The sequence below is a fragment of the Notolepis coatsorum genome (genome assembly GCF_963971535.1).
Source record: "Notolepis coatsorum genome assembly, chromosome: 11".
Lineage (NCBI taxonomy): Eukaryota > Metazoa > Chordata > Actinopteri > Aulopiformes > Paralepididae > Notolepis > Notolepis coatsorum.
The window spans coordinates 102,453,335-102,476,663 of NC_140175.1; the positions used below are offsets into that span (position 1 = coordinate 102,453,335).

The 23,329-nt window shown below is 42.3% G+C and overlaps 1 protein-coding gene across 6 annotated transcripts in view; it reads left to right on the top strand.

Annotated features, from left to right (window-relative positions):
* Positions 1-17,153, top strand: part of atg10 (ATG10 autophagy related 10 homolog) — a 17,394-nt gene extending 241 nt beyond the window's left edge. Inside the window, exons 2-8 of one of the 6 annotated variants that reach the window (XM_084324500.1) lie at positions 1,207-1,513; positions 7,182-7,288; positions 8,125-8,277; positions 8,736-8,919; positions 11,945-12,042; positions 13,884-13,981; positions 16,461-17,153. In XM_084324500.1, the coding sequence (XP_084180626.1) occupies positions 7,184-7,288; positions 8,125-8,277; positions 8,736-8,919; positions 11,945-12,042; positions 13,884-13,981; positions 16,461-16,611 (789 nt within the window). In that variant the 5' untranslated portion in view covers positions 1,207-1,513; positions 7,182-7,183 and the 3' untranslated portion in view covers positions 16,612-17,153. Of the gene's footprint in view, positions 1-1,206; positions 1,514-6,601; positions 6,696-7,181; positions 7,289-8,124; positions 8,278-8,735; positions 8,920-11,944; positions 12,043-13,883; positions 13,982-16,460 lie in introns of those variants that run through there. The other 5 variants (XM_084324499.1, XM_084324497.1, XM_084324498.1 and 2 more) reach the window with 5 other exon arrangements.
* The last annotated feature ends 6,176 nt before the right edge of the window (positions 17,154-23,329 follow it).

Here is a 23,329-nt window from a genome sequence, read left to right on the forward strand (position 1 = left end):
CTACCGATATGGAATTGTTTGGACGCTGCTGTGATTGAAACTGGAAACATTACATTGTTGCGGTTCTGTGTGAACACACACACACGCGCACACACACGCACACACACACACACCCATTCTGCAATCTGTTAATAAAACTTTCATTCAATCAATCAATCTGCACGGTGATTGAGTGAATGAAAGTTTTATTAACAGATTGCAGAATGGGTACAATACAGTACAGCTCAATACACACAATTGTTAAGGGGATGCAGACCAGAGAAAGACTTTCGTCTTGTTTTCATCAAGGTCCCCCATTTTCAATTCATAATGAATGGTAAGTAAGGGTGCAACTTGCTCCGTGCAATCCATTCTTTGTGGATCTAGCCCTCGGTGTCTTTTTTATTACTACTACTGGGGCCAGGGCCAGACTGGGGAAATAATTCATACCGGGAGATATAGCGCGAAATATAGCCCCAATCAGGCCACTTTTTAAGCAGGGGGTCTGGGGTCCCCCACCAGGACATTTTTTGTTACAAAGACTTAATTTCCTGCATTCTGGTGAATTTTAGTGCATGTGAATCACAAACTAATGAGCCAACAATTGCTTAGTACAATGTACTGTTATGGACCTCAAATAAAACTGTTGTGGCACTAGCAATGCTACTCTCTCCACCTTCAAAAAGAAAAAAGCAAGAGCACAACATATTTTTCTATTTACTATTATAATACAGTTAACCACTCTCTCCTGTAAGGGCCTTTCTTTTTCTTTGTTTTATCCCTCTCTCCTCCACCCTTTCTCTTTCTTCCACTGTCCATCTTGACATCAACGTTAATTGACTTTCGCTCTACTGTATCTCTCCCGAGTCCCTCACTACTTGGCTCATTGCCTGGCTGTTATTCTGCATCTGAGTGCCGTCTGCCATTCCATTCGCCGCCTCCGCTGTCAATCAGTTGTATCGCCTGGTCCCGCCTCCACCAATCACAAGCGGCAGCACGGCTCCATTGTGTGTGTGTCCGCGTGAGGGAGAGAGTCAGATAATTCTCCAACTCTGTTAGTGAAATCCTGGTTGTTGCCCACCCACCTAGGTTATCTAACTATCCGCGCCGCGCCGCCGCCACAACTAGAAACAATGGCCCGGCAAATTTTTTTTTTTTAAATAATAATAAAACAAATTAAATTTTTTTTTTTTTTTTTTATATAATTTTTTTTTTTTATCTGTGCAGGCCAGGCCACCGGGAAAACTCCCGGTGCTCCCGATGGCCAGTCCGGGCCTGACTGGGGCTCTTTATCAGCGAAGCACCAACCAATAAACAGGTATTCAGAACACGCCAAGGAGCTCACTGTGGACTTCAGGAAGACACGCCCCATCCACATCAACGGGAAGGAGGTGGAGTGTGTCTCCAGCTACATCTCCCTGGGTGCCCACAACTCCAAGGACCTCTCTTGGACCTCATCACTGGTCAAGAAGGCTCACCAGCGCCTCTTCTTCCACCTGTCCACCTGTCCAGAAGGGAGATCCCCCCTTCTAAGGTTTCTCTCCTCCACATTGCCTGTGGTGCATTTTTTCCTATTGCTAGGTTTTAGTGAGTTTTTCCTTACCTTCGTGTGGGGTATGTATGTCTGGGAGTGTTGCATTCATTTATTTAAAAAATGTTTGGACTTTATGGTGTTTTTGTTTTGTTCTTGATTTATTGTTATCTTTCTTCTTGACTTGTTTAAAGAAGACGTGTCCGGCCCATGGGGACATTAACGTGTTGTCGGGCCTTACAAATAAATTTGATTTGATTCGATTAGATTTGTCTCCTCAGATTCGACCAGAGCGCCGTAGAAAGTATACTCACCAACTGCATCACTGGCATCATGGTAACTGTTCTGCCTCAGACCGGAAAGCACCGGTGAAAACCACCCAACGCATCACCAGTACATCAGATCTAGATTCAGATTCAGAGTTTTATTTGCCACATGGAAGTAATTCAATCATACAGTTTTCATACAAAATCATAAATAACGTTCTACCATGGGCAAAAGGAGCAGGAAGAAGAAGATTTTTTTTTGTATCCACTTTTTCTCCTCATTTTCTATTTTTCTCCCATCCCAATTTCGTATTGCCAATTCTTCCCTCCCCTGTCTTGAACGTTGCTAGACTATGCCTCCACTGGTCGGCTGTAGTGAGGATAGAAGCCTTGCATCACGTGTCCCCTCCGGTACACGAGGAGGCAGCCTGTCGCATCTTTTCACCAGACAGCGTGGACTTTCAGTGGCGAGGAGTAACGCGTGGGAGGCTCACGCTGCCCCCGATACCTGTAGGAGTCGCTGTCCACAACGTCCAATCCCCACCCATCGACTTTCCACGCGCTGACTCTGCCAAATGAGCCAGTACGACGGCCGGCCCAAGTCGAAGGCAATGCTGAGACTGGGATTCAATACCGGAGTCTCTTGCATTGGTGACGAGCGCAATCTCCGCTACGCCACCCAGCCACCAAGAAGAAGAATTCTTTTTTTCTTCTTTTTTTTGTATCTCTCTTTCTCAGATTTTTTCTCTGTTTTCTCCCCATCCCAATTAGTCGTTGTGCCAATTCCCCCCCCTCCCCTACCTGGTTGTTGTGCGCATGTTCTCCTACTGGTCGGTACAAGGGAGCCCTGAAGTATCCGCACGCTTCCTCCGACACGTGCGGCGACAGCCAGTGGCTCTCTTCTCACCTGGCAGCGAGGGCTCTCATTGGTGAAGCGTAACGCGTGAGAGCTCACGCTGCCTTCATCAAGTCCTGCCTCCGCTGAGCAGGCGCCCAGACCTGACCTGTAGAATAGAATGCCAGATTACCACCCTCGACTTCCCTCCCCCTAACCCAGCCAAACGAGTTAGTATGACGATCAGCCCAAGCCAAGTCTCTTGCATTGGTGACAAGCGCAATCTCCGCTACGCCACCTGACCACTCCAGAAGAAGAAGATTTTTTTTTTTTTTTTAAACTTTGACCAGTCACCTGGTTCTTTTAGCGTTTATCGCTTTTTCTTCGCATTCATACTTGGTCAAGTTCGACCGACAGAAGCAGGCTGAAAGGGTTCAGATGGGGGGGAGAGACACTCTGGGAAAGGCACGGCTGCCGTCCGGGATTCGAACGCGCTCAGCCCCAGATCCGCGCGAGCGCGGTTGTCCACGGCGCTGAAATAGCACTCGCGGTACGTGGTGAGCTACTGGAGCTCCCCTAGAAGAAGAATTCTTATAGTTACCTGCCCCCTATTCCTAAACTAAACAAGTATTACTTGATGGTCGGCGTACAACCTAATTTACACAAAATAATAATTCATACCATATACAAAGAAACAAACAATCCACAGATTAAACAATAAAAAATATATAATAATAATAATAATAATAATAATAATAATAATTATTATTATTATTATTATTATTATTATTATTAATAATAATAATAATAATAATAATAATAATAATAATAATAATAATAATAATAATAATAATAATAATAATAATAATAATAATAATAATAATAATAATAATAATAATAATAATAATAATAATTGTTGTGAAGGGCCAGATTAAACTGAATATATATATATATGTATCGTTTGATATACTTTGTATATTATTTATATATATACACAGAATATCCCTTTACCTGCGTACAGACCAGAGTAATATTCGCTCTCCTATTGGACAGCGCCCCCAGGCGCCAACGCGCAAGCCCCCAACGGCAAGTTCAAAGACAACTGCAGGCATGTCAGAACATGCCCAGAGTCAGCGTAGTAATACGAGACAAGGACTGAGGTTGGGACTAGATATTCACTTAAGTATAAATACGGCGCAGGTGTAAACAGCAGCGCTTCGTTCATTCAGTACCTTACCCACCTTCACCACGAGTCAACGTGCAAGTGAAGTGAGCAACCTTGCGTCTAAATAGAGCATTGAGAACCGTGTGCGAATAGAATAGTAAAAGTGTCAGAGTTTAGTGAAGTAACGTCAAGTTCGACCTAGTTTAATGTGAAGTATAGTGCACAGGAGAATCGACGTCGGCGATTGCAGAACCATTCCTGGTTGGATTATATTGCTTTGGGACGTGACTACCGGAGAAGAGCACCGTTGATTTCCACTATCGTTTGGGATTTAACCTCGTGAGGATTACCACTCGGGCCTGCCTCGTGGAAGGGGCTGGCTAGCTGTCGTCAATGCTGTCGAGCATCTTGGATTACAACTATTGCTTTTGTCTGCTGATCAAGGGAGTACAAGCACCGACCCCTGTACCTGGAGTCTCTTTATTCCTCGTTGACTCAGACGGAGTACCCGAACATTCCTCTACCCTCCAGGCCTTACACCCCGGAGGGAACCCATTGTCTCCAGTTGGTACCAGTGTTGCCCTATATAATTGCTACTATACAACAGGTGGCGTCAGCTTAGACCCATCGTAGGATTCCTGCTATTCTTAGTGACTTATGCTCTTGACTGACTTTACGTATATTCTTCGCCATACAAGCGCGACCCTAATTCTCATTCTGTAACCGAACGTTGCCTAATAATAATAAATTACCCTCCAATAGTATTTCTGTGTCAATGCCGTGTTCTTGTGGGTGTTCACCATCTATATTTGATGTACTGTTTGGCCAGTAATTAAAGTACATAACTAGCAGTGGTTTAATCTATCACAATCTTTAATACAGTCAGGGTTTTGTAACCCCTCAGTTACAATAATAATAATAATAATAATAATAATAATAATAATAATAATAATAATAATAATAATAATAATAATAATAATAATAATAATAATAATAATAATAATAATAATAATAATAATAATAATAATAATAAACAAGAAAATAAAATATCTCACTATTCAGATTCACATTTGAATTTCAATATACTGACTAAATATATATTTTTTTACAATTCTTTTTGAATTGACAAACACTATTACATCCCTTAAGCTCGCTATGGAGAGAATTCCACAATTTTACACCAATAACTGAAGGACATCTGTTCAAGTGTACCAGTCACTCCCTGCAACTGAGACTATTCTTCACCATAAACGGTGTCTGATGAAGGGACACCTCTCACCCCAATCACAGACTGTTTGCCCTCCTCTCCTCCGGGAGGCGCTATAGGAATCTCAGTTCCGAGTTGAGCAGGTTCAGGAACAGCTTCTTCCCCTCAGCTGCTGAACTCTGAACTCTGTACCATGATGATACGCCCACCGCGTAAACTCTGAACTCTGAACTCCATTGCCTATACTCTAGGCTCTGTTATCAATTCTGTATGAACTCTGAACTCTGTTGCCTATACTCAATTTATACCTGCCTACTGCCTTCACTGTCTACAACTGCCTTATACTATAATTATAATTACCTACCTCAAACTATAGTCTACCCATATAACTCTGTATGATAGCATGTACAATAATGCTGTATACACCGTATTTATATATTTATATTTACCATATATTTATCCACATCTGTCTGAATACACCTGCATATAATGCTTTTTATATACCTGCATATAAACCATATAACTCTATAGAATATACTATATATATATATATATATATATATATATATATATATATATATATATATATATATATATATATATATATATATATATATATATATATATATATATATATATATGTATATATATATATATATATATATATATATATATATAATACTGTATATATATTTACTGTGTATATTCATCCACATCTGTCTGTATACTGCATATAATAATTTTTACATACCTGTACTATATCTATATATAATACCTTCTATATGGCTACTTATACCTGCATATAACCCATAACTCTGTATGATAGCATGTACAATAATGCTATATATATACCGTATATATGTATTCTTACCGTATATATATATTTATCCACATCTGTCTTTATACCTGTATCACTGTACATAATAATACTAGAATAACACTGTAAATATTAAAAAATAATAAAAAAAATAAAATACAAAATAACACTGTAAATACATCTGATTAGCATTATTACTCAGTATACTAATTTATATATATTATAATAGTTTAATCACCTGTACATTGTATATTACTATTGCATTTTACTGTTACGTTTTCGTTGTACTTGTGCTAGATTAGATTTCAATCTAATCTAATCTCATTTTAACAATGTTTTACATCACACCAGTGTCATTATTGTACACCAGAATATATAAATGGTACGATTTCTACACATAACACACAGTAATGCTCCTTCAGTGAATATGGATTCATGGCCTATAATGAAGTTCATTGTTGTTTATTTATCGCAAGTATTGTTGTTTTAAGACCTACAAACTGTCACGTAGACTCACTCACCTATGAATAATAATAATAATAATAATAATAATAATAATAATAATAATAATAATAATAATAATAATAATAATAATAATAATAATAATAATAATAATAATAATAATAATAATAATAATTTCCGATTTTCCGAACGGTCAATTTCATCCTATAACTCGTAAAACCAAACCAATATATTTATTTCTGAGCACACCGGAGAACCCCGCCTCCCTTTTGTCGGACTGAAGCCTCATTGGTTCAATCTGCTGTCTGTCTAACTCAACGTCATAGTAAGGCGGAAGTGCCCGGCGTTCTCAAAAACAAACTGGATGTTATGTTTTTCTTATAAGTTGGTGAGGAATGTTGCTCCTTCATACTCCAAAATTGACATTCAGTAGGTAAGCTTGCTTCGAAGCATTGTGACCGCCACGTTATATACATAACAACATCGCCCACAAATATGTTTATTGCGACTTGTAAAACCGAGTGATTTTCGGCTGCTCTTGGATCCAATTTGTCCACCCAACGTTAGTGACCTCGATTTCTAGTTTTGCTTTTACAGCAGGGCCATTGTGAATATGGTGAATTAATTACTTTACAATACATGATAAAGCATCACTTAGACCTACTCCTCTTACGTCGTACGTTGTACACTCTTGTACACGTTGTACACTCTATGTCGTGTATGTCATATATGTTATGATGAATTGAAAATGGGGGACCCTGATGTAAACAAGACGAAAGTCTTTCTCTGGTCTGCATCCCCTTAACAATTGTATGTATTTAATTGAGCTGTACTGTAGTCTGTACCCATTCTGCAATCTGTTAATACAGTTTTCAATCAATCAAGTCGTTACCTCCTCATCCACACCTCTCCTCTCCAGTGATGAGCTGCTGTTTCCTAGATGAGGAGACCTTCCATGTGTGTTGCCAGCTCCTCCTGCAGCACTCCGACCATCTCGGGGACGGCTGGAGCTGGGAACAGAGGCAGGTGTGTGTGTGTATGTGTGTGTATGTGTGTGTTGTGGTGGACATTGTGTCTGATGCGGTACAAAACATCTCACCATCTAAGCATCTAGTGCAGCAATGTACAAGCATACTACACTACAGTGCTACCAGAATGGTTTGCTTCTACCAATGTCAATGATGTCTTTGCTAACATAACATCCCATGTTGTTTTTCTTGACACCAGCCACAAGGAGGTGCTAATCTTAGAAGTAGGCGGTGCCTTTGATCTGTACATGGACCAGGCTTTCCAGGACGCGTCTATGCCTTCTGTCAAAAAGAGAAAAGCCAAACAAATAGCCAAATATTGCTCTGTCTCAGCTACTATTGGCAGCTTAGCCGCATGGAGAAGGAGGTGCTATGTGTACCCTTAAGTGTTCAGTGCTGCTTGGCCCCGATACATTTGATTCCCTGTTTATGTAATATAATGTGTGGGACCAAATAAAGTATTCAAATGTGTGTGTGGTAGCTTGACACACTGACACACTGTGGTCATTATCTCTAGAGATAAAGATCAATGAAAGGAGGTGGAACATGTTAAAGCTTGGAAAACAATACAGTAAATGGACTCCATTCACTCAGACATTCACACACCGATGGCAGAGACAACCATGCAAGGTGCCAACCTGCTCAATCGAGAGCAGTTGGGGGTTCAGTGTCTTGCTCAAGGACACTTCGACACACTGCTGGGATGAGTCGGAATCAAACCGAGAACCTTCCGATTACCAGACGACCGCTCTACCCCCTGAGCCACTCAAATGCTATGCAACGATATCGCCCCAAATGCCATGGTATGATATCGTTGATTTTGTCTGATTCCAGGGCTCAGAGGAAGGCTATCTGAGGAAGACGGTGATGAGATCTGTCATAATAGATTCCAACGCTGACCACGGCCTGCTAGGATCCAGTCCAACCACGGAACATCAGAGACCCAGTCAGACTGGGAACGACCCACAGGGTCAAGAGAAGGACCAGGTGGGGACTGACGATCTGGTCTCTGGAGAGGAAGGACTGGTGTTTCAGTTGTGAGATCTGCCCAGAGCCTAGAGGCTTTTAAATCGCTGCTCAAAACGCACCTCTTTTCCCTGGCCTTTGACCAGAGTTAGCCTGCCACTTTTTATGCTACTCTGGACTTTTAATAAAATTTCTTGTCCCCTTTATATTGCACCGTGTTCTTGTTTTTCTAAATTGTACAGTACAGTTTCTGTAATTTTGGTGTATTTTTACTTATTACTGTAGTCGTGTATGTGTTTTTATCATGTACACGTGAAGCACTTTGGTTTGGCTTTAGTCATTTGTAAATGTGCTATAGAAATAAAGATGACTTGACTTGACTTGAATGAATGTCAGCTAGCTAGTGGAGTGCTAGCTTTGAATTACATTCCCCCCGCCTGTTCCATCACTTATTGTGTTTTTCTCCATTCCCCCCACAGTTGTGTTCTGCTGCTATGGTTACAACTTCAGATGATGATGAAGACGATGGTGTTGGAGATGATGATGAAGACGTGTCGTGTTGTGTATCTGAGGGTAGCAGCCGAGTGCTCCAATGTGAATATCACATCCTGTATTCCTGCAGCTACCAAACCCCTGTGCTCTACTTCAGAGCCTCTACACTCGGTTAGTGTGTGTCTGTCTGTCTGTCTGTCTGTCTGTCTGTCTGTCTGTCTGTCTGTCTGTCTGTCTGTTTAAGATAAGGGGGGGGGGGGGGTACAGGTAGTAAAAAAAAACACAAGCAGTGTAAACAAATAAGTCAATATAATTTACTATCTAACCAACTGAAATATACAGTATTCACAGTATCACATAAGGTGCAGTATGCATAAGGTAGTGTTATTGTCCTTTTTAGGTTCCTATTAGTTCTAGTTGGATGTCTGGCAGCAGTCCCTGCCCACTGTTGTGGAGCCTGATGGCCGCTGGTATGAAGGACTGTCCGAGGCGGTTAGTTGAGTGTCGGGGGGTATGAGTCTGTGGCTGAACGTGCTTCTCATCTTAACTAGCTCGTCGTAGAGGGGGTGGGAGGGATTCTCCAGGATAGCAGCCAGCTTCCTTCTCATCCCCCTCTCTGCCATCACCTCTAGTCTGACCAGCTCGACTCCCACCACGGAGCTAGCCTTCCTCACCAGCTTGTTGAGCTTGTTGGTGTCCCTCGAGTTGGTGTAGCCTCCCCAGCATGCCACAGCATAGAAGAGGACGCTGGCCACTACAGACTGGTAAAATTACTGCAGCAGTCTATTGCAAACATTGAAGGACCTGAGTCTCCTCAGGAAGAACAGCCTGCTCTGTCCCTTCCTGTAGAGGGCCTCTGTGTTATCCGACCAGTCCAGTTTATTGTTCAGGTGTACCCTAAGGAACTTATATGACTCCACCACCTCCACAGTCTGTCTGTCTGTCTGTGTGTGTTCTCCGGGGGGACGGGACATAATGGTTATGTTAGCATAGCAGGTAGGTGGGAGATATATGGTTATCAGGGAACAAACCTAACTTTTTGACTTACCAGCCATTTGGCTGGTAGATTTTAAAAACTACCAGCCGGGCAGATTTTTTACCAGCCAAAAATTATAAATGGCTTTTTAGTATATCGCCATGTGTTATTATTACTATATAATACTCTCATATGCTATTTTCAATTAATATCATAAACAACATAAAGAATATTAGCATAATTTTGTGTGGACTGAAGGAATGAGTCAGCGTTAATAGTTTTAAATGCAAATAATTTATTGAAACATAGAAGTGGGGTCGGGACACACACACACACACACTGTGTTTCAACTCACCACCCCCGCATCATATTGTAGTCTGTCTTCAAACTTCCACTCCTCGCAAAACTTTTTTATATTTGAATATCAACATTATCTGTCCATCCTCAGTAATCCTCAGTTTACTATTATACTCCTGTCCTGAGTCAAAAAATTGAAAACAATTTATATATATTTTTTTAACTTCGATTTTTTTTTAATGTTCGAAGCGTGTGCCATCGAACGAAGCTTCGAAGTATTTAAGACAGCCCTAATGGTTATGCTAGCATAGCAGGTAAATCTACTGCCAAAGCAGGTCTACTTAATGGGTTGTGAACCGCCTGAAAAGGAAACGTAGGTTTAAAAAAATGCTTATTGTAGGGCGGCTTCTACAGGTCGGTCAGGGCGCCTGCACAGCGAGGAAGGGATCTGGGTGAGGTAGTGTGCCCTCCCACGCGTTACACTCACCCAATGAGAGTCCTCGCTGCTAGGTGAAAAGAGGCTGCTGGCTGTCTCCTATGTATCGGAGGAAGCATGTGATAGACTTCAGGGCTCCCTAGACCGGCGAAGTAGGGGGCAAATGCGCGCAACGACCAGGAAGGGGAGGGGGGAATTGGCATAACGACTAAATTGGGATGGGAGGAAAATACAAGAAAAATAGGAGGAGAAAAAGTGGATAAAAAAATGCTTATTGTAAATTATACTGCAAATTGCATTGTCTGCTGAGATAATTGTTAAATAATATTTTTAGGGCTTTACCGAATGTAAACCCATTGGTTTAAACAGAATGAATAGACGCATACAATTTTTTTTTTTCCTATGTTGATTTAGAATTTGAATGTCAACGTTATGAACGAAGCTTCGAACTATTCGGTACAGCCCTAGATATTTTGTGTACTTCGTACAGCTATTGCCGTGCGTCTGCACACATACGCTGCACTGACTGTTTGGCAGCCTTCTCTCAGGTCCACCAGGTGTGACTGCTCCTCTGTCCTGCCTCTCTGTCCCTCTGTCAGAAGGGAGGAGTCATAATTTAAGACCTGCTCAGAGGTCATCAATCGGCACACATGCGATGCATGCATGCAATTCATATCTGCGATTAACCCATCCCGTCGTCCTTCCCCCCCAAGGGCAGCCGGGAGCAGACAGGCGTCAACGTGAGCCGCGCCAGGGGACCAATCCAAGTGCTCCTGTCGGTCTTCGTCAAGGACGCCACAGCGTTAGCGATCTATTGTTGTTGTGCATGTTTTTCCATTGGGTTTATCTTATCAGGGGGGAAACCCTTGCGAGCACGGGGAGAACATGCAAACTCCACACAGAAAGGCCTGGGAGATACCCCACCTGGGTAACTGGCATCATGGTCCCCAAGCGGGAATCGAACCCTGGACCTTCTTGCTGTGAGGCGACAGTGTTAACCACTACACCACCGTGCCGAGTCTGTCTCTAGAGGGGGTGTGGAGCGGAGTCCATCCTAACTACACCTCTCTGTCAGAAGGGAGGAGTCTGTCTCTAGAGGGGGTGTGGATCGCAGTCCATCCTAACTACACCTCTCTGTCAGAAGGGAGGAGTCTGTCTCTAGAGGAGGTGTGGAGCGCAGTCCATCCTAACTACACCTCTCTGTCAGAAGGGAGGAGTCTGTCTCTAGAGGAGGTGTGGAGCGCAGTCCATCCTAACCACACCTCTCTGTCAGAAGGGAGGAGTCTGTCTCTAGAGGAGGTGTGGAGCGCAGTCCATCCTAACCACACCTCTCTGTCAGAAGGGAGGAGTCTGTCTCTAGAGGAGGTGTGGAGCGCAGTCCATCCTAACCACACCTCTCTGTCCCTCTGTCAGAAGGGAGGAGTCTGTCTCTAGAGGAGGTGTGGAGCGCAGTCCATCCTAACCACACCTCTCTGTCCCTCTGTCAGAAGGGAGGAGTCTGTCTCTAGAGGAGGTGTGGAGCGGCGTCCATCCTAACTACAGGGCCAGGCTGCAGCAGAGTCCCTGGGACACCATCACGCAGCAGGTGAGGCCACACTGGCGATTCTTGCTCAAATGTGAATCACGATTTTTCTCTCTTAAGAATTGAGATCACGATTCTCTCACACGATTCTTATTTTTTCAATAAAATCATTCATTGCACTCTTTCTTAACCCTACTTAGATCTCCGTTTCTGTGTCGTTATTTCTTTTATTCGCTATTTCCATTCATAATTCATCCTGCTATGCTGTAGGACTGTGTGGCACTCTGTCTGAGACCGCAACGGTCCGATACCGCCGCCTAACGCCTTGCGGCCGCTATTGCCCTCCATTTGAAACAATGTAGTTTGTTTTCTGGGTCAAGTTGCAGCGTGCAGGCGGGGTCTAAACACTCCAGCAAGACAAGTGCTTATAGTGATGGTATCTACGAGGCTCCCCGCCCCCCTTAATTTTCTTTGGTGGATAACGTTGGACACACGATCGCGATGAGTATTTGGAATGGCGATCAGATAATTGGATTATTCTTTTTGCAGTACATCATATACAAGGTAAGGACTATATGTTATCAATCTTGATATTTTCCCCCGCCATCGCAGCGTGTGTCTAATGTACTGTGTAATGTATATCGTTGGTGGCGCTCGAAGCATCGTCTTCCCCCCCCCCACCCTTTCGTGCATGCATGACGAAACATAATACCTATAATCTAGCGTTGATTTCAGATTGATTCAATAATCAGGCGAGAAATGGCACGATTTATAATGAAATGCAGTAAAGCGCTGTTTGCCGGAGTTTCCTGGGATTACACAGGATCACTCTAAAACTATACTCATATTCACCACGGTATAAAACGGAAATGTATGGATGAAAAAATTATCTGTTTTTTGCATATTGACCGGAAGAAACTCACTGACAATCGACGTTGTTATTAGATCCATAGCTATAATATTTAATATAGTTTTAGCACTACAAACACCGGCATCTACCCCCATTGCATTACAGCGCTGGCACAAACGGCCATACGCCCACAGCGACCTCCGGCGGTCAATGTGTTAAACAGACAACATAACATATCAAAGTGCTTAAACTTAAAGTGCTTGACTTAAACTTAAAAAGTATCTTGTAACATACAAAATAACTCAAGTCAGAATCGTCATCATTTAAAAAAGTTAAGTAAAAAGTTTAAAAATAAAATGAAAAAAGATTTAATCTACTTTTTTCTTATAATAAGAAAAATCGTCATAATTTAGAAATGAGAGTGCATAGATCTATGAATCGAGATCACGATTTTATTTCGATTAATCGCCCAGTTCCTCTTCCAGAAGAGATGGACCCTTCCTGCTGCTGTGACCCGTTCACAATTTGTAAGTCGCTTTTGGATAAAAAGCGGCCGTTAAAAATGACTAAAATGTGAATAGGTTGGGAAAGGAATCTGAGCATGACACCACAGGTCACTTTAAACACACAAGAAAAGGTCACTTTAAAGGAAGGAAAAGGACACTTTAAGAAAATAACTTGTTGTGATTGTTGTATAGTAATAGTTAGTAACAGCATAGCATAGGGACATAGAAGAAAACCTGCACATTGTATAGGTATGTACATAGGATCCAGTGCCTTTAAGTGATTTATTAACATGTCTATTTACCATGTCTATTCTAGTTATCTTTTTATTATTATTACTATTACCATTGTTTTTATTGCACAATCGAAGCGGGCATGGCCAACCGTATTTCACTGTATGCCCTGGTATGTATGTGATGAATAAAACTCTTGAATCTTGAATATAAGAGCAAAATGGCCACCGTGTGTGAATATGGTCAATTGTCTGCTCCCTCTCTTCGTTGCTCTTTGACCTTTGCCCCCGTGGGTTCCCCTCCTCTGTCCCGGACAGGAGCACCCGCTACTGGGCCAGTCCTTCTTTCTCCTCCACCCCTGTAGGACCGAGGAGTTCATGGAGCCTGTGCTACAGGCGGCCCGGCAGGAACACAGGTGGGGGATCATTTCATTAGTTTTGATTATGATTAGGGATGCTCCGATATTGATCGGATATCGGCCCCAATATGACTAAAATAGCTAGATCGGGTATTGGAGACAATGACATTTTTTTAATTTTAAATTTATGCTTTACTCAATCAATTGTATTTGTAATACAAAATATATATATATGTACAGATGACAATTAAAAATTTTAAGCCGGGAGATTTGCCTCAAAACACAGCAAATGTATAGCTGTGCCGGCGACGATCCACTCCACTGGTCAAATTATTTACTTGTGAGTAGTACGTCCGTTGATAAAGAAAAGCAATGTCCACAACCGCTCCAGTGCAAAGTAAAGATATCCAAATGGTTTATTTGCAAAGGGGTTCTTTACAGAAGTGGTCCTAAATCTACTTTCCTAAATATTTCTGTCACTACTACAAATATTACTACAGGTGGCTCCTGCTAGCTACCAGTACACTACTAATACCCGCTACAAGTACTACTTCAAGTTAAGAACTGTATTCTCCCAGTCTACAAATTCACCGCCGACTCGACACATGAAAATTCCTTCGCTGGCTTCTGACTTCAGTCCATGGTTGAGTCCATCCGTTCGGTCCCATTCAGTCTGGTTGAAGATGCAAAAGACCCGTTCTGAGGAAACACCCGCTTATATAGAGACCCAAAGGTTCTAGCATGTTCGGTTATGACATCATACGGTGACACCACGAAGGTTCCATAACTTTCTAATCTATCATGACGTCATCCTGTGGTTCTAGAATGTTTTACGTTCTAGAAAGAACTACTATGACATCACCCCAAACGGGCCGGACTGTTTTACGTTCTAGAAGATTCTATGTTCTAGAATGCTCTATTATGACAAATACGACGGTTCAATGACTTTATCTAAATCCAATGAATATTAAACATTCATATAATACATTAACCGAAATATATATAGCTTTGGCTCTTACAATAGCGCTAATGGAGCAGGGATCGAGCGAAAGGGTCAGCTGTTTGGAGGTAACAATGGGTATCGGATCGGTACTCGGTATCGGCCGATACCCAAAGCCCAGGTATCGGGACTGAAAAAGTCGGATCGGTGCATCCCTAATTATGATTGTTAGAGCTATGATTCCATTATGAAATGCATTCATCTTGATCACGATGAGTCCCGTTTTACATTAGACTTTCTCAACAGTCTGAAATGATTCATCTATGGATTAGAAAAGAAAAAAGAAAAATGTCTGCAAAAAAAATAAACTAAATGTTATTCGTCGTCTTGTATAACGCTCTCAAACGAGTTGCAAATTGATATGATATGAATTGGTTATAACAAGTTTGTGTATGGTGAAGTGTTTGGGTGAAACACATTTTCTGGTGAACCATTTAGGTTGAAAAGGATCAGGTTAACGGACTTGGGGGAAGAAGTGGGGTCTGTAGGGGGAGGTGTAGTCTGACGTCACTTTAGTTTCCCGCGCGCTCCACCCGTATAGGGATTTATCATTGGGGAAATGGATTATCGGCTATTGTAACAATTCTGCCTCATGAACATTGGCAAGCTTTCCATTTTTGCACAAAATGAGTTCCCTTCTATCACTAACATTAACATTGTTTAAGCATTTTTGGTTGAAATAAAGTTAGTTATAAGGTTGTTTAATTTGTCGTTAAAAAAAAACGACACTTACCAGTAGAACGCCTGTCGTTCAGTGCTGTCGCCTGTCAGCAGCGTCAGAGTGAAGTGTAGTTCCTCAGTGAACGGAAATGTAAACGTTGTTATTTTGCTACCTTTGCGATTAATTGCAAATTTTTTCACGTTGAGCTATAGATTGTGGACGAACACACACAGAAAGGTAACACCATGCCAATGTTCATGCTTTATTTGTTTTAAACAAGACGATTTAGAAATGTGTCCATTGGAAATACATTGCGATTTCAAGAGGCTAGTTGTTTTGTCAGTGGTACATAACTGAAGGGTGTTTGTGTCTGTCTGTGTGTCTCTGTGTCTTTGTGTCTGTGTTTGTCTCTTGTCTGTGTTTTTCTGTGTCTTTTTGTCTGTCTGTGTCTGTTTGTCTGTGTGTTTTTGTCTGTCTATGTTTGTGTCTGTTTGTGTCTGTCTGTGTCTTTGTGTCTGTGTTTGTCTCGTGTCTGTGTTTTTCTGTGTCTTTTTGTCTGTCTGTGTCTGTTTGTCTGTGTCTGTGTGTTTTTCTGTGTCTTTGTGTCTGTGTCTGTCTGTTCTTCTGTGTCTGTGTGTTTTTCTGTGTCTTTGTGTCTGTGTCTGTCTGTTCTTCTGTGTCTGTGTGTTTTTCTGTGTCTTTGTGTCTGTGTCTGTCTGTTCTTCTGTGTCTGTGTGTTTTTCTGTGTCTTTGTGTCTGTGTCTGTCTGTTCTTCTGTGTCTGTGTGTTTTTCTGTGTCTTTGTGTCTGTGTCTGTCTGTTCTTCTGTGTCTGTGTGTTTTTCTGTGTCTCTGTCTGTGTGTTCCTCCTCTGCAGACCGGTGAACTACGTGGTGACCTGGCTGAGCGTAGTGGCTCCCGTCGTGGGGCTCCACGTTCCTCTGAGCTACTCCACTCAGGTACCTGCACCCCCCGAACACCAGGGGGCGCAGGTTCCAGGGACCGAGCTGGGCTCTCTCTGTGTTTGACCCCCCCCCCAGGGCAGCCGGGAGCAGACATTGGCTGTGGCGTGGACCGCGCCTGGGGACCAATTTATCCAAGTGCTCCTGTCCGTCTTCGTCAGGGACGCGACAGAGTTAGCGATCTGTTGTGCATGTTTTTCCATTGGGTTCATCTTATCGGAGGGGAAACCCTTGTGAGCACGGGGGGAGAACATGCTAACTCCACACAGAAAGGCCCTGGAGATACCCCCCACCTGGGTACCTGCAAACGCGGCAACCTGGTCCCCAAGCGGGAATCGAACCCTGGACCTTCTAGCTGTGAGGCGACAGTGTTAACCACTACACCACCGTGCCGCTATCCTCTTGAGCTTCTATACTTGGGAGTCCTTGTGTTTTGTCTGCAGGCTGTGTTTAGTTAGGATATACTATACAGCCTGTAGACCAGGGGTGTCAAACTCATTTTCACAGAGGGCCACATCAGCATTATGGTTGCCCTCAAAGGGCCAAAGACTGTATAAATGTTAATGTAATGTAAAATAAATGTAGCTACTCATTTACATATTGTTAAACATGTTTCTGTATTTATTACTTATTCAAGTTATACATATTGCATATGCATTTGCATAGATGTAAAAATATATGTTAGCTTATGTTATTTTAACAAATAATTTTAGTTTATCAGAACCCCATATTACTCCATCAATCAATGATCAAACCATTCAAGTAAATAACAAAGAAGAATATCATCAAATACAAGCTATGACATTAAGTTTGTTCAAAACCTTTTTGTCACAGTCAAGAGGGGCAGAACTAACAACTGTGAGCTGCAAAGAACACGTGGGACAGATGTAGCAGATGTTACAAAAACAAATGGCTGCACACAACCTTGCAGAGGCCATACATCCAACTAATGGAAGATAGTTTAATTTACTTTAATTAACAGATTGCAGAATGGGTACAGTACAGTACAGCTCAATACACACAATTGTTAAGGGGATGCAGACCAGAGAAAGACTTTCGACTTGTTTACATCAGGTTCAATTCGTAATGAAATTGCTATTATGTGTCTGCATGAACACACAACTGTAACTGTACTCAAAAATAACAAAATAAGGGTTGTCTCAGTCCACAACTATATTGGTCAAGTTTTGGGTGGGACTTGTTTGCGTCCCTACAGCTTCTTATTCAATTGAGCGAGATGCTCGGTTATGTCACACAGCCAGTTTGCATCTGACAGTTCAGACAATATTTCTTCAACCCTTTGTTACCTATTCCGCCTGGATCTTTTTTGTATTTTGGGCTGTACAATTGTCAAAGAATGTCTGAGGAGTAAGTGCTTTTGGCCTTTTTCCTTTGTTACTTCATCAATACCTCAGATGTTCAACATACATGTATGTGTAAGAATGTGTAATAACTAAGGCTGTCAAAGTTAAAGCTTTATTAAAGCATTAACCCACAATTCTTTTAACACCGCTATTTTTTTAACCCAAGATTAATGTTTAAAAAAAAAAGTTTTTTTTTACCAGAGCTCTTGGGGGCCACATCAAATGACGTGGCTGGCCACATTTGGCCCGCGGGCCATGAGTTTGACACCTATGCTGTAGAGGATGCATGGCATCTGCTGGGGGGACAGCATTGCTTTAACAGGCACTGGTCTGTGAGAGACGGCGGGAGATCCTGCCAGGAGAGCTTCACGACGCCCCTGTCCAAAAGTGTCTTCTTGCAAAGATTAGCTACAGTTCTCCAAGATGGTAAAGTAGTTACATAGGTTTCCTTTGTGCCTGTTGAAACCAGGAAAATGGTGATTTAAAAAAAAAGATGTTGAATTAAAACGTGGTTGAAACCTTTAAACAACCAATGGTCACTAATATGTACATTGTATATATGAAATATTATACAACTTCTTTACCATCCAGGGGCGAACTGTGGGTGTTCTGTGTGTTGCATAGTAACGTTGCTGCTAATAGTAATTAGGCTACGGCCGTATAAAACGTACAGAACCAGAGATGAGCGTTCACCTTGGAGCTCTATATTACCGACGGTAACTCGGAGACTAACTGAAGTTTACTGGTGGCTGGAACAAGAGCTCACCTGCAATAGTTGCTCCAGGTGTTCCTTGATGCTTCTTGATTGACGGCAGGAATAGTTATGCAGTATATAATGGCTTTAACTCGTACTACTATCTGGGTGAGAATTAGGGATGCACAATCTGACTTTTTCAGTCCCGATACAGAGTACCGATCCCATTGTTCAATTAATAAACTGCCTCACTGTGTGGAAGAGACTGGGATCATTCTTTTGTGCAAGGCAACATCAGGCTTGACTTAAAACATTACTTTCCTAACTTAGTGAAACAAAAATGTAACAAATTAACATAGATATAAATGTACCGAATTGTTATTTATTATTTTATTTATTATATTATAATATTATAAAAAAATCCTGTATATATATATATATATTTCTTTTTTTTGATACCCGATCCAGCTATTTTAGTCATATCGGGGCCTATATCAATATTGGATCGGTGCATCCCTATGCAGAATATAACGGCTTTAACTCGTACTACTATCTGGGTGACGATGGAGATGGTAGTGTGGGGGGGGGGGGGCACTAAACTTCATCCTTCTGTTTTTACTCAACGTGTAACAATAAAAAATATTAAATAATGAAACAAGTAAACACTTATATGATTGTGAAAGACACCAGGGAAAGGACAACAGCATGTGTTTCCCATCTTAACATTTTGCAACTGAGCTGATATTATCTCCTCCTGGCCCCTCACTGTGTGATTTGGCCTCTCTTCTCGTCTCCTGGCTTCAGAGCCCGAGAGACAGATATTCTGATGGCACTACTGGGAGAACAAAAAGGCTATTTCTGCTACCAATCATAGATTTGACTCCGGTGATCTTTCGCGCTCTTTGTTGCGTCTCCTTGCCGCTGAGCATGAGGGAGACATTTGTTTGAGCTGTTTAGCAGACGGGCTACAGTTTGGCTCCTCGTACTGTACCTCCTCTATATGTGGGAGAAAGGTTAGACGGCGATGATTCCCCTTTTTGAATAATGTCTGCGGGACGACCTGTACACTGCTGGTAAATCAGTTGAATGTACATCAACCACTCAGTCATAATGCTAATAGTTCTTTCCCCAGAGGGCATAAGCACATGCAATCACACACTTTGATGACAGGCTATAACCACGTCTATCCTCGGTCCTAGAATACCCTGTATTAGAGCCGTATTAGAGACACTTAATGTTTTCACCGAGGGAAAGTAATGCCTTGTGTGTGAGAGAGAGAGAGAGCATTGTTAGCTAGTGTTGCTTGGTGCCAATCTCAAATAAACAACAATTAGAAACACATGGCCATTGAGGCTGGGTATCTCTCTCTGAGCACACACACACTTTCTGAGCACATACACACACACACACACGCACAAACTAACTAAGATTATCAACAGACTTTCTGGTTGAATTTCTTAACCAAAAGCTGATATCAATAGAAAACATCTTGTTTTAATTCAGCACCACCAGGTAATATTTTGGGGAAAGAAGCTTTTCATATAAAAGTATTCTGTATTTTTGTATGACAACTAATAAAGAAACTTGAACCTCTGACAAGTTTGAGTAAAGTATGATATATCTTCAGACGGGTCACGAAACCAATATGATTAAAAGGGTGGAGAGTGGAATTGATCCACAATCCTCTCCGTTGTCCCACTTACTCCAATCCTCTTTGTTGAATTGGAACATGTCGGGGAGGCGGACTTTGAATAGGGTATTCCTGAGGCGGTGGGCCTACGCTATGTATTCCTGAGGCGGTGGGCCTACTGTACGTTATGTATTCCTGAGGCGGTGGGCCTACTGTACGTTATGTATTCCTGAGGCGGTGGGCCTACTGTACGCTATGTATTCCTGAGGCGGTGGGCCTACTGTACGTTATGTATTCCTGAGGCGGTGGGCCTACTGTACGCTATGTATTCCTGAGGCGGTGGGCCTACTGTACGTTATGTATTCCTGAGGCGGTGGGCCTACTGTACGCTATGTATTCCTGAGGCGGTGGGCCTACTGTATGCTATGTATTCCTGAGGCGGTGGGCCTACTGTACGTTATGTATTCTGAGGCGGTGGGCCTACTGTACGTTATGTATTCCTGAGGCGGTGGGCCTACTGTACGTTATGTATTCCTGAGGCGGTGGGCCTACTGTACGTTATGTATTCCTGAGGCGGTGGGCCTACTGTACGCTATGTATTCTGAGTTAAGTGTCTCGCTGGTTGTCCTGGAGGTCACTCACAGAGCAGAGAGGAGAAACAGGACTTAGACTTAGAGGAACATGTTGCCAACATTATGGGAAATGAATTTACCATCTTCTCCAGAGTCAGACACGGAGATAGATGCCAAGTTACTCTCTTGTGCGTTCAGTAGAAAGCTATCAGAATGAATGGGAGTGGATACGGACCAGCTAGCCTAGTTTAAAACTAGGTGTTTTTGACCCAACAGTTAAGACTAGCTGGTTTGTATCCGCTTTCATTCATTTGTGCTAAGCTAGGCCAGCTTGCAGCTGGATACCGTATAGCTTTGACTGAACGCACAGAGAGGAAATTGGTATATCTTCTTGTCCAGGGGTGTAAAGTACTTAAGTATTGTAACAAAGTACAATTACTCAAGTACTGTTTTTGGGGGTTTGTACTTTACTCGAGTATTATTAGGTTTGTATACTTGTACTTTTACTCAATTACATTTCAGAGAAAAAAAACATACTTTTTACTCCTTGCATTTAAAATGCAGACCTACAAAGTACAAATCTAGCAGGTCCAACTATTTTAATTAATATATTTGTTTCTCTGGCCGAACTAACGTTAACGGTATTAATCCTGCGCCGTGCTTTATTTAAAAACAGCCAATCAAATCCCCATCAATGGAAAATGAACCCGCCCATACCCATGCTGATTGGTCCTTGTGCAAGACTAGAATGTGGGGATCTTTGATTAAACACCTGCTATCAGAAGAATAGACAGTAAGAAAAAAAGTTTTTACTTTAACTTTTTAGTACTTAAGTACACTTAAAAGTAGAATTCTTTTTACTTTTACTCAAGTGTGTTTTTAGCCAGATACTCTGACTTTTACTTGAGTACGATTTTGAGACTGTACCCATACTTTCACTTAAGTATAATTTCTGGGTACTTTTTACACCCCTGCACATTTCCCATAATGTTGACATGTTCCTTTAACCGTGGGAGAGGAGAGGAGCTGTGAACACCACACACACTGATGGGCAAAGTCAGCTTCCATACTTTCCTCTTATCTTCAGTATCACTGGTTATACTGGATACTTCCTTCAGGCTTTTCCGCACTCGTCCATCCATAACACTCTATAGGCACAAAATACATTTATTTCACAACCCAAATATGATGTAATTGCTCTTGCCAAGAAGTGATGGGACGATCCTGGAGGGGGAAGGTACGTGACGGAAAGGATGCTCGTGGGGAAGGCATTACCGTTTCGACAAGACCCACTGCAGTCAGAAGAAGTGATTTCAAGTGTCGACTAAAAACACACTTCTTCATTCAATAAAAAAAAATCTGTCTACTATACTATGCACTCAAGACTAGCACCCAAGTTTCAACACTGTTTGATGAACATTGTTACTTAGCTGCCAGAGTTGTACCCTTCCTGCTGACCTGTTGTACAGAACTTGTAAGTCGCCTTGGATGAAACTAAAGTGTCAGCTAAAATGACAAAAAATGTGAATAGGTTGTAAATGTAAAAATGTAGTTGAACCGACACCAACCCGCCTCCGGAGGGCGCTGTCCGTCAGCTGTGGGGAGGAGGAGGAGGAGGAGGAGGAGGAGAGGAAGGTCGGCCAGGTGGAGTTGGATCATAAAGGAAGTGGTCTTTAAGAGGCTTATCTGAGGTCGTCACCCGCATACTTCCTCCCCTTGTAATGGTTCTGCCCCGGCTTGATGATGAGCCGACCCCGGTTGGCCAGCGCCGGTCCACGGGGGGGGGGGGGGGGGGGGACTGGAGGAGATAAGAGCTGCTGGTCTCAGGCTTTAGGGTGGAAATGGTCCAGAGCAGAGAGCTGGACAGGCTTGCCTCCTGGTATTCCTCCAGCCACTTAACGGTGGGAAAGTTGCTATGATTATGAGAGATGTTCCTATGCCAAGACACAAGAGTTTGAGATCTTTCTGTGTGTGTGTGTAGGCTACATGTGTGTGTGTGTGAGTTCCCTGGAGGGCACGAAAAAAAGAGTCTTACATCACTAATGATGCAAAAGCTCTCTTGTAACTCCGTGATTCTCGCTCTGTGTATAAAAGCTTAGCTGTCCCGATGTGGGTCATTTTGTCTTCCTGCAGAGAGGAGGCCGATGGAAGTGTTCTGCTATATTTCTTTGAGGCCACGAAGAAATGCATTGTGGGTTTTGGGGGCAGGGACGGATGCTTGGTGGTAGAGGGGCGCCGGTGGAAGTGGTGCGTTTCAGTGACGAGTTGTTGCCGTGACGATCACCTAGGGATACAGTAACTCACACGCTGCGTGGACGTGTTGTTTTACAGGACCAAATGATAAAGTACTACGGTATATAAGAAAACACTGCAATTGCTGCCTCATTCTCTCTAACCACCTAACGTGTGCACGTGCACATCTGTTATCTAGTGGCATTGGGGTAAGCAGGTCTTTTGGGTGTATGGTTTTTGTATGATATATGATGAAGTGTAGGCCTATGCATCATGTATTATGGCAAAATGT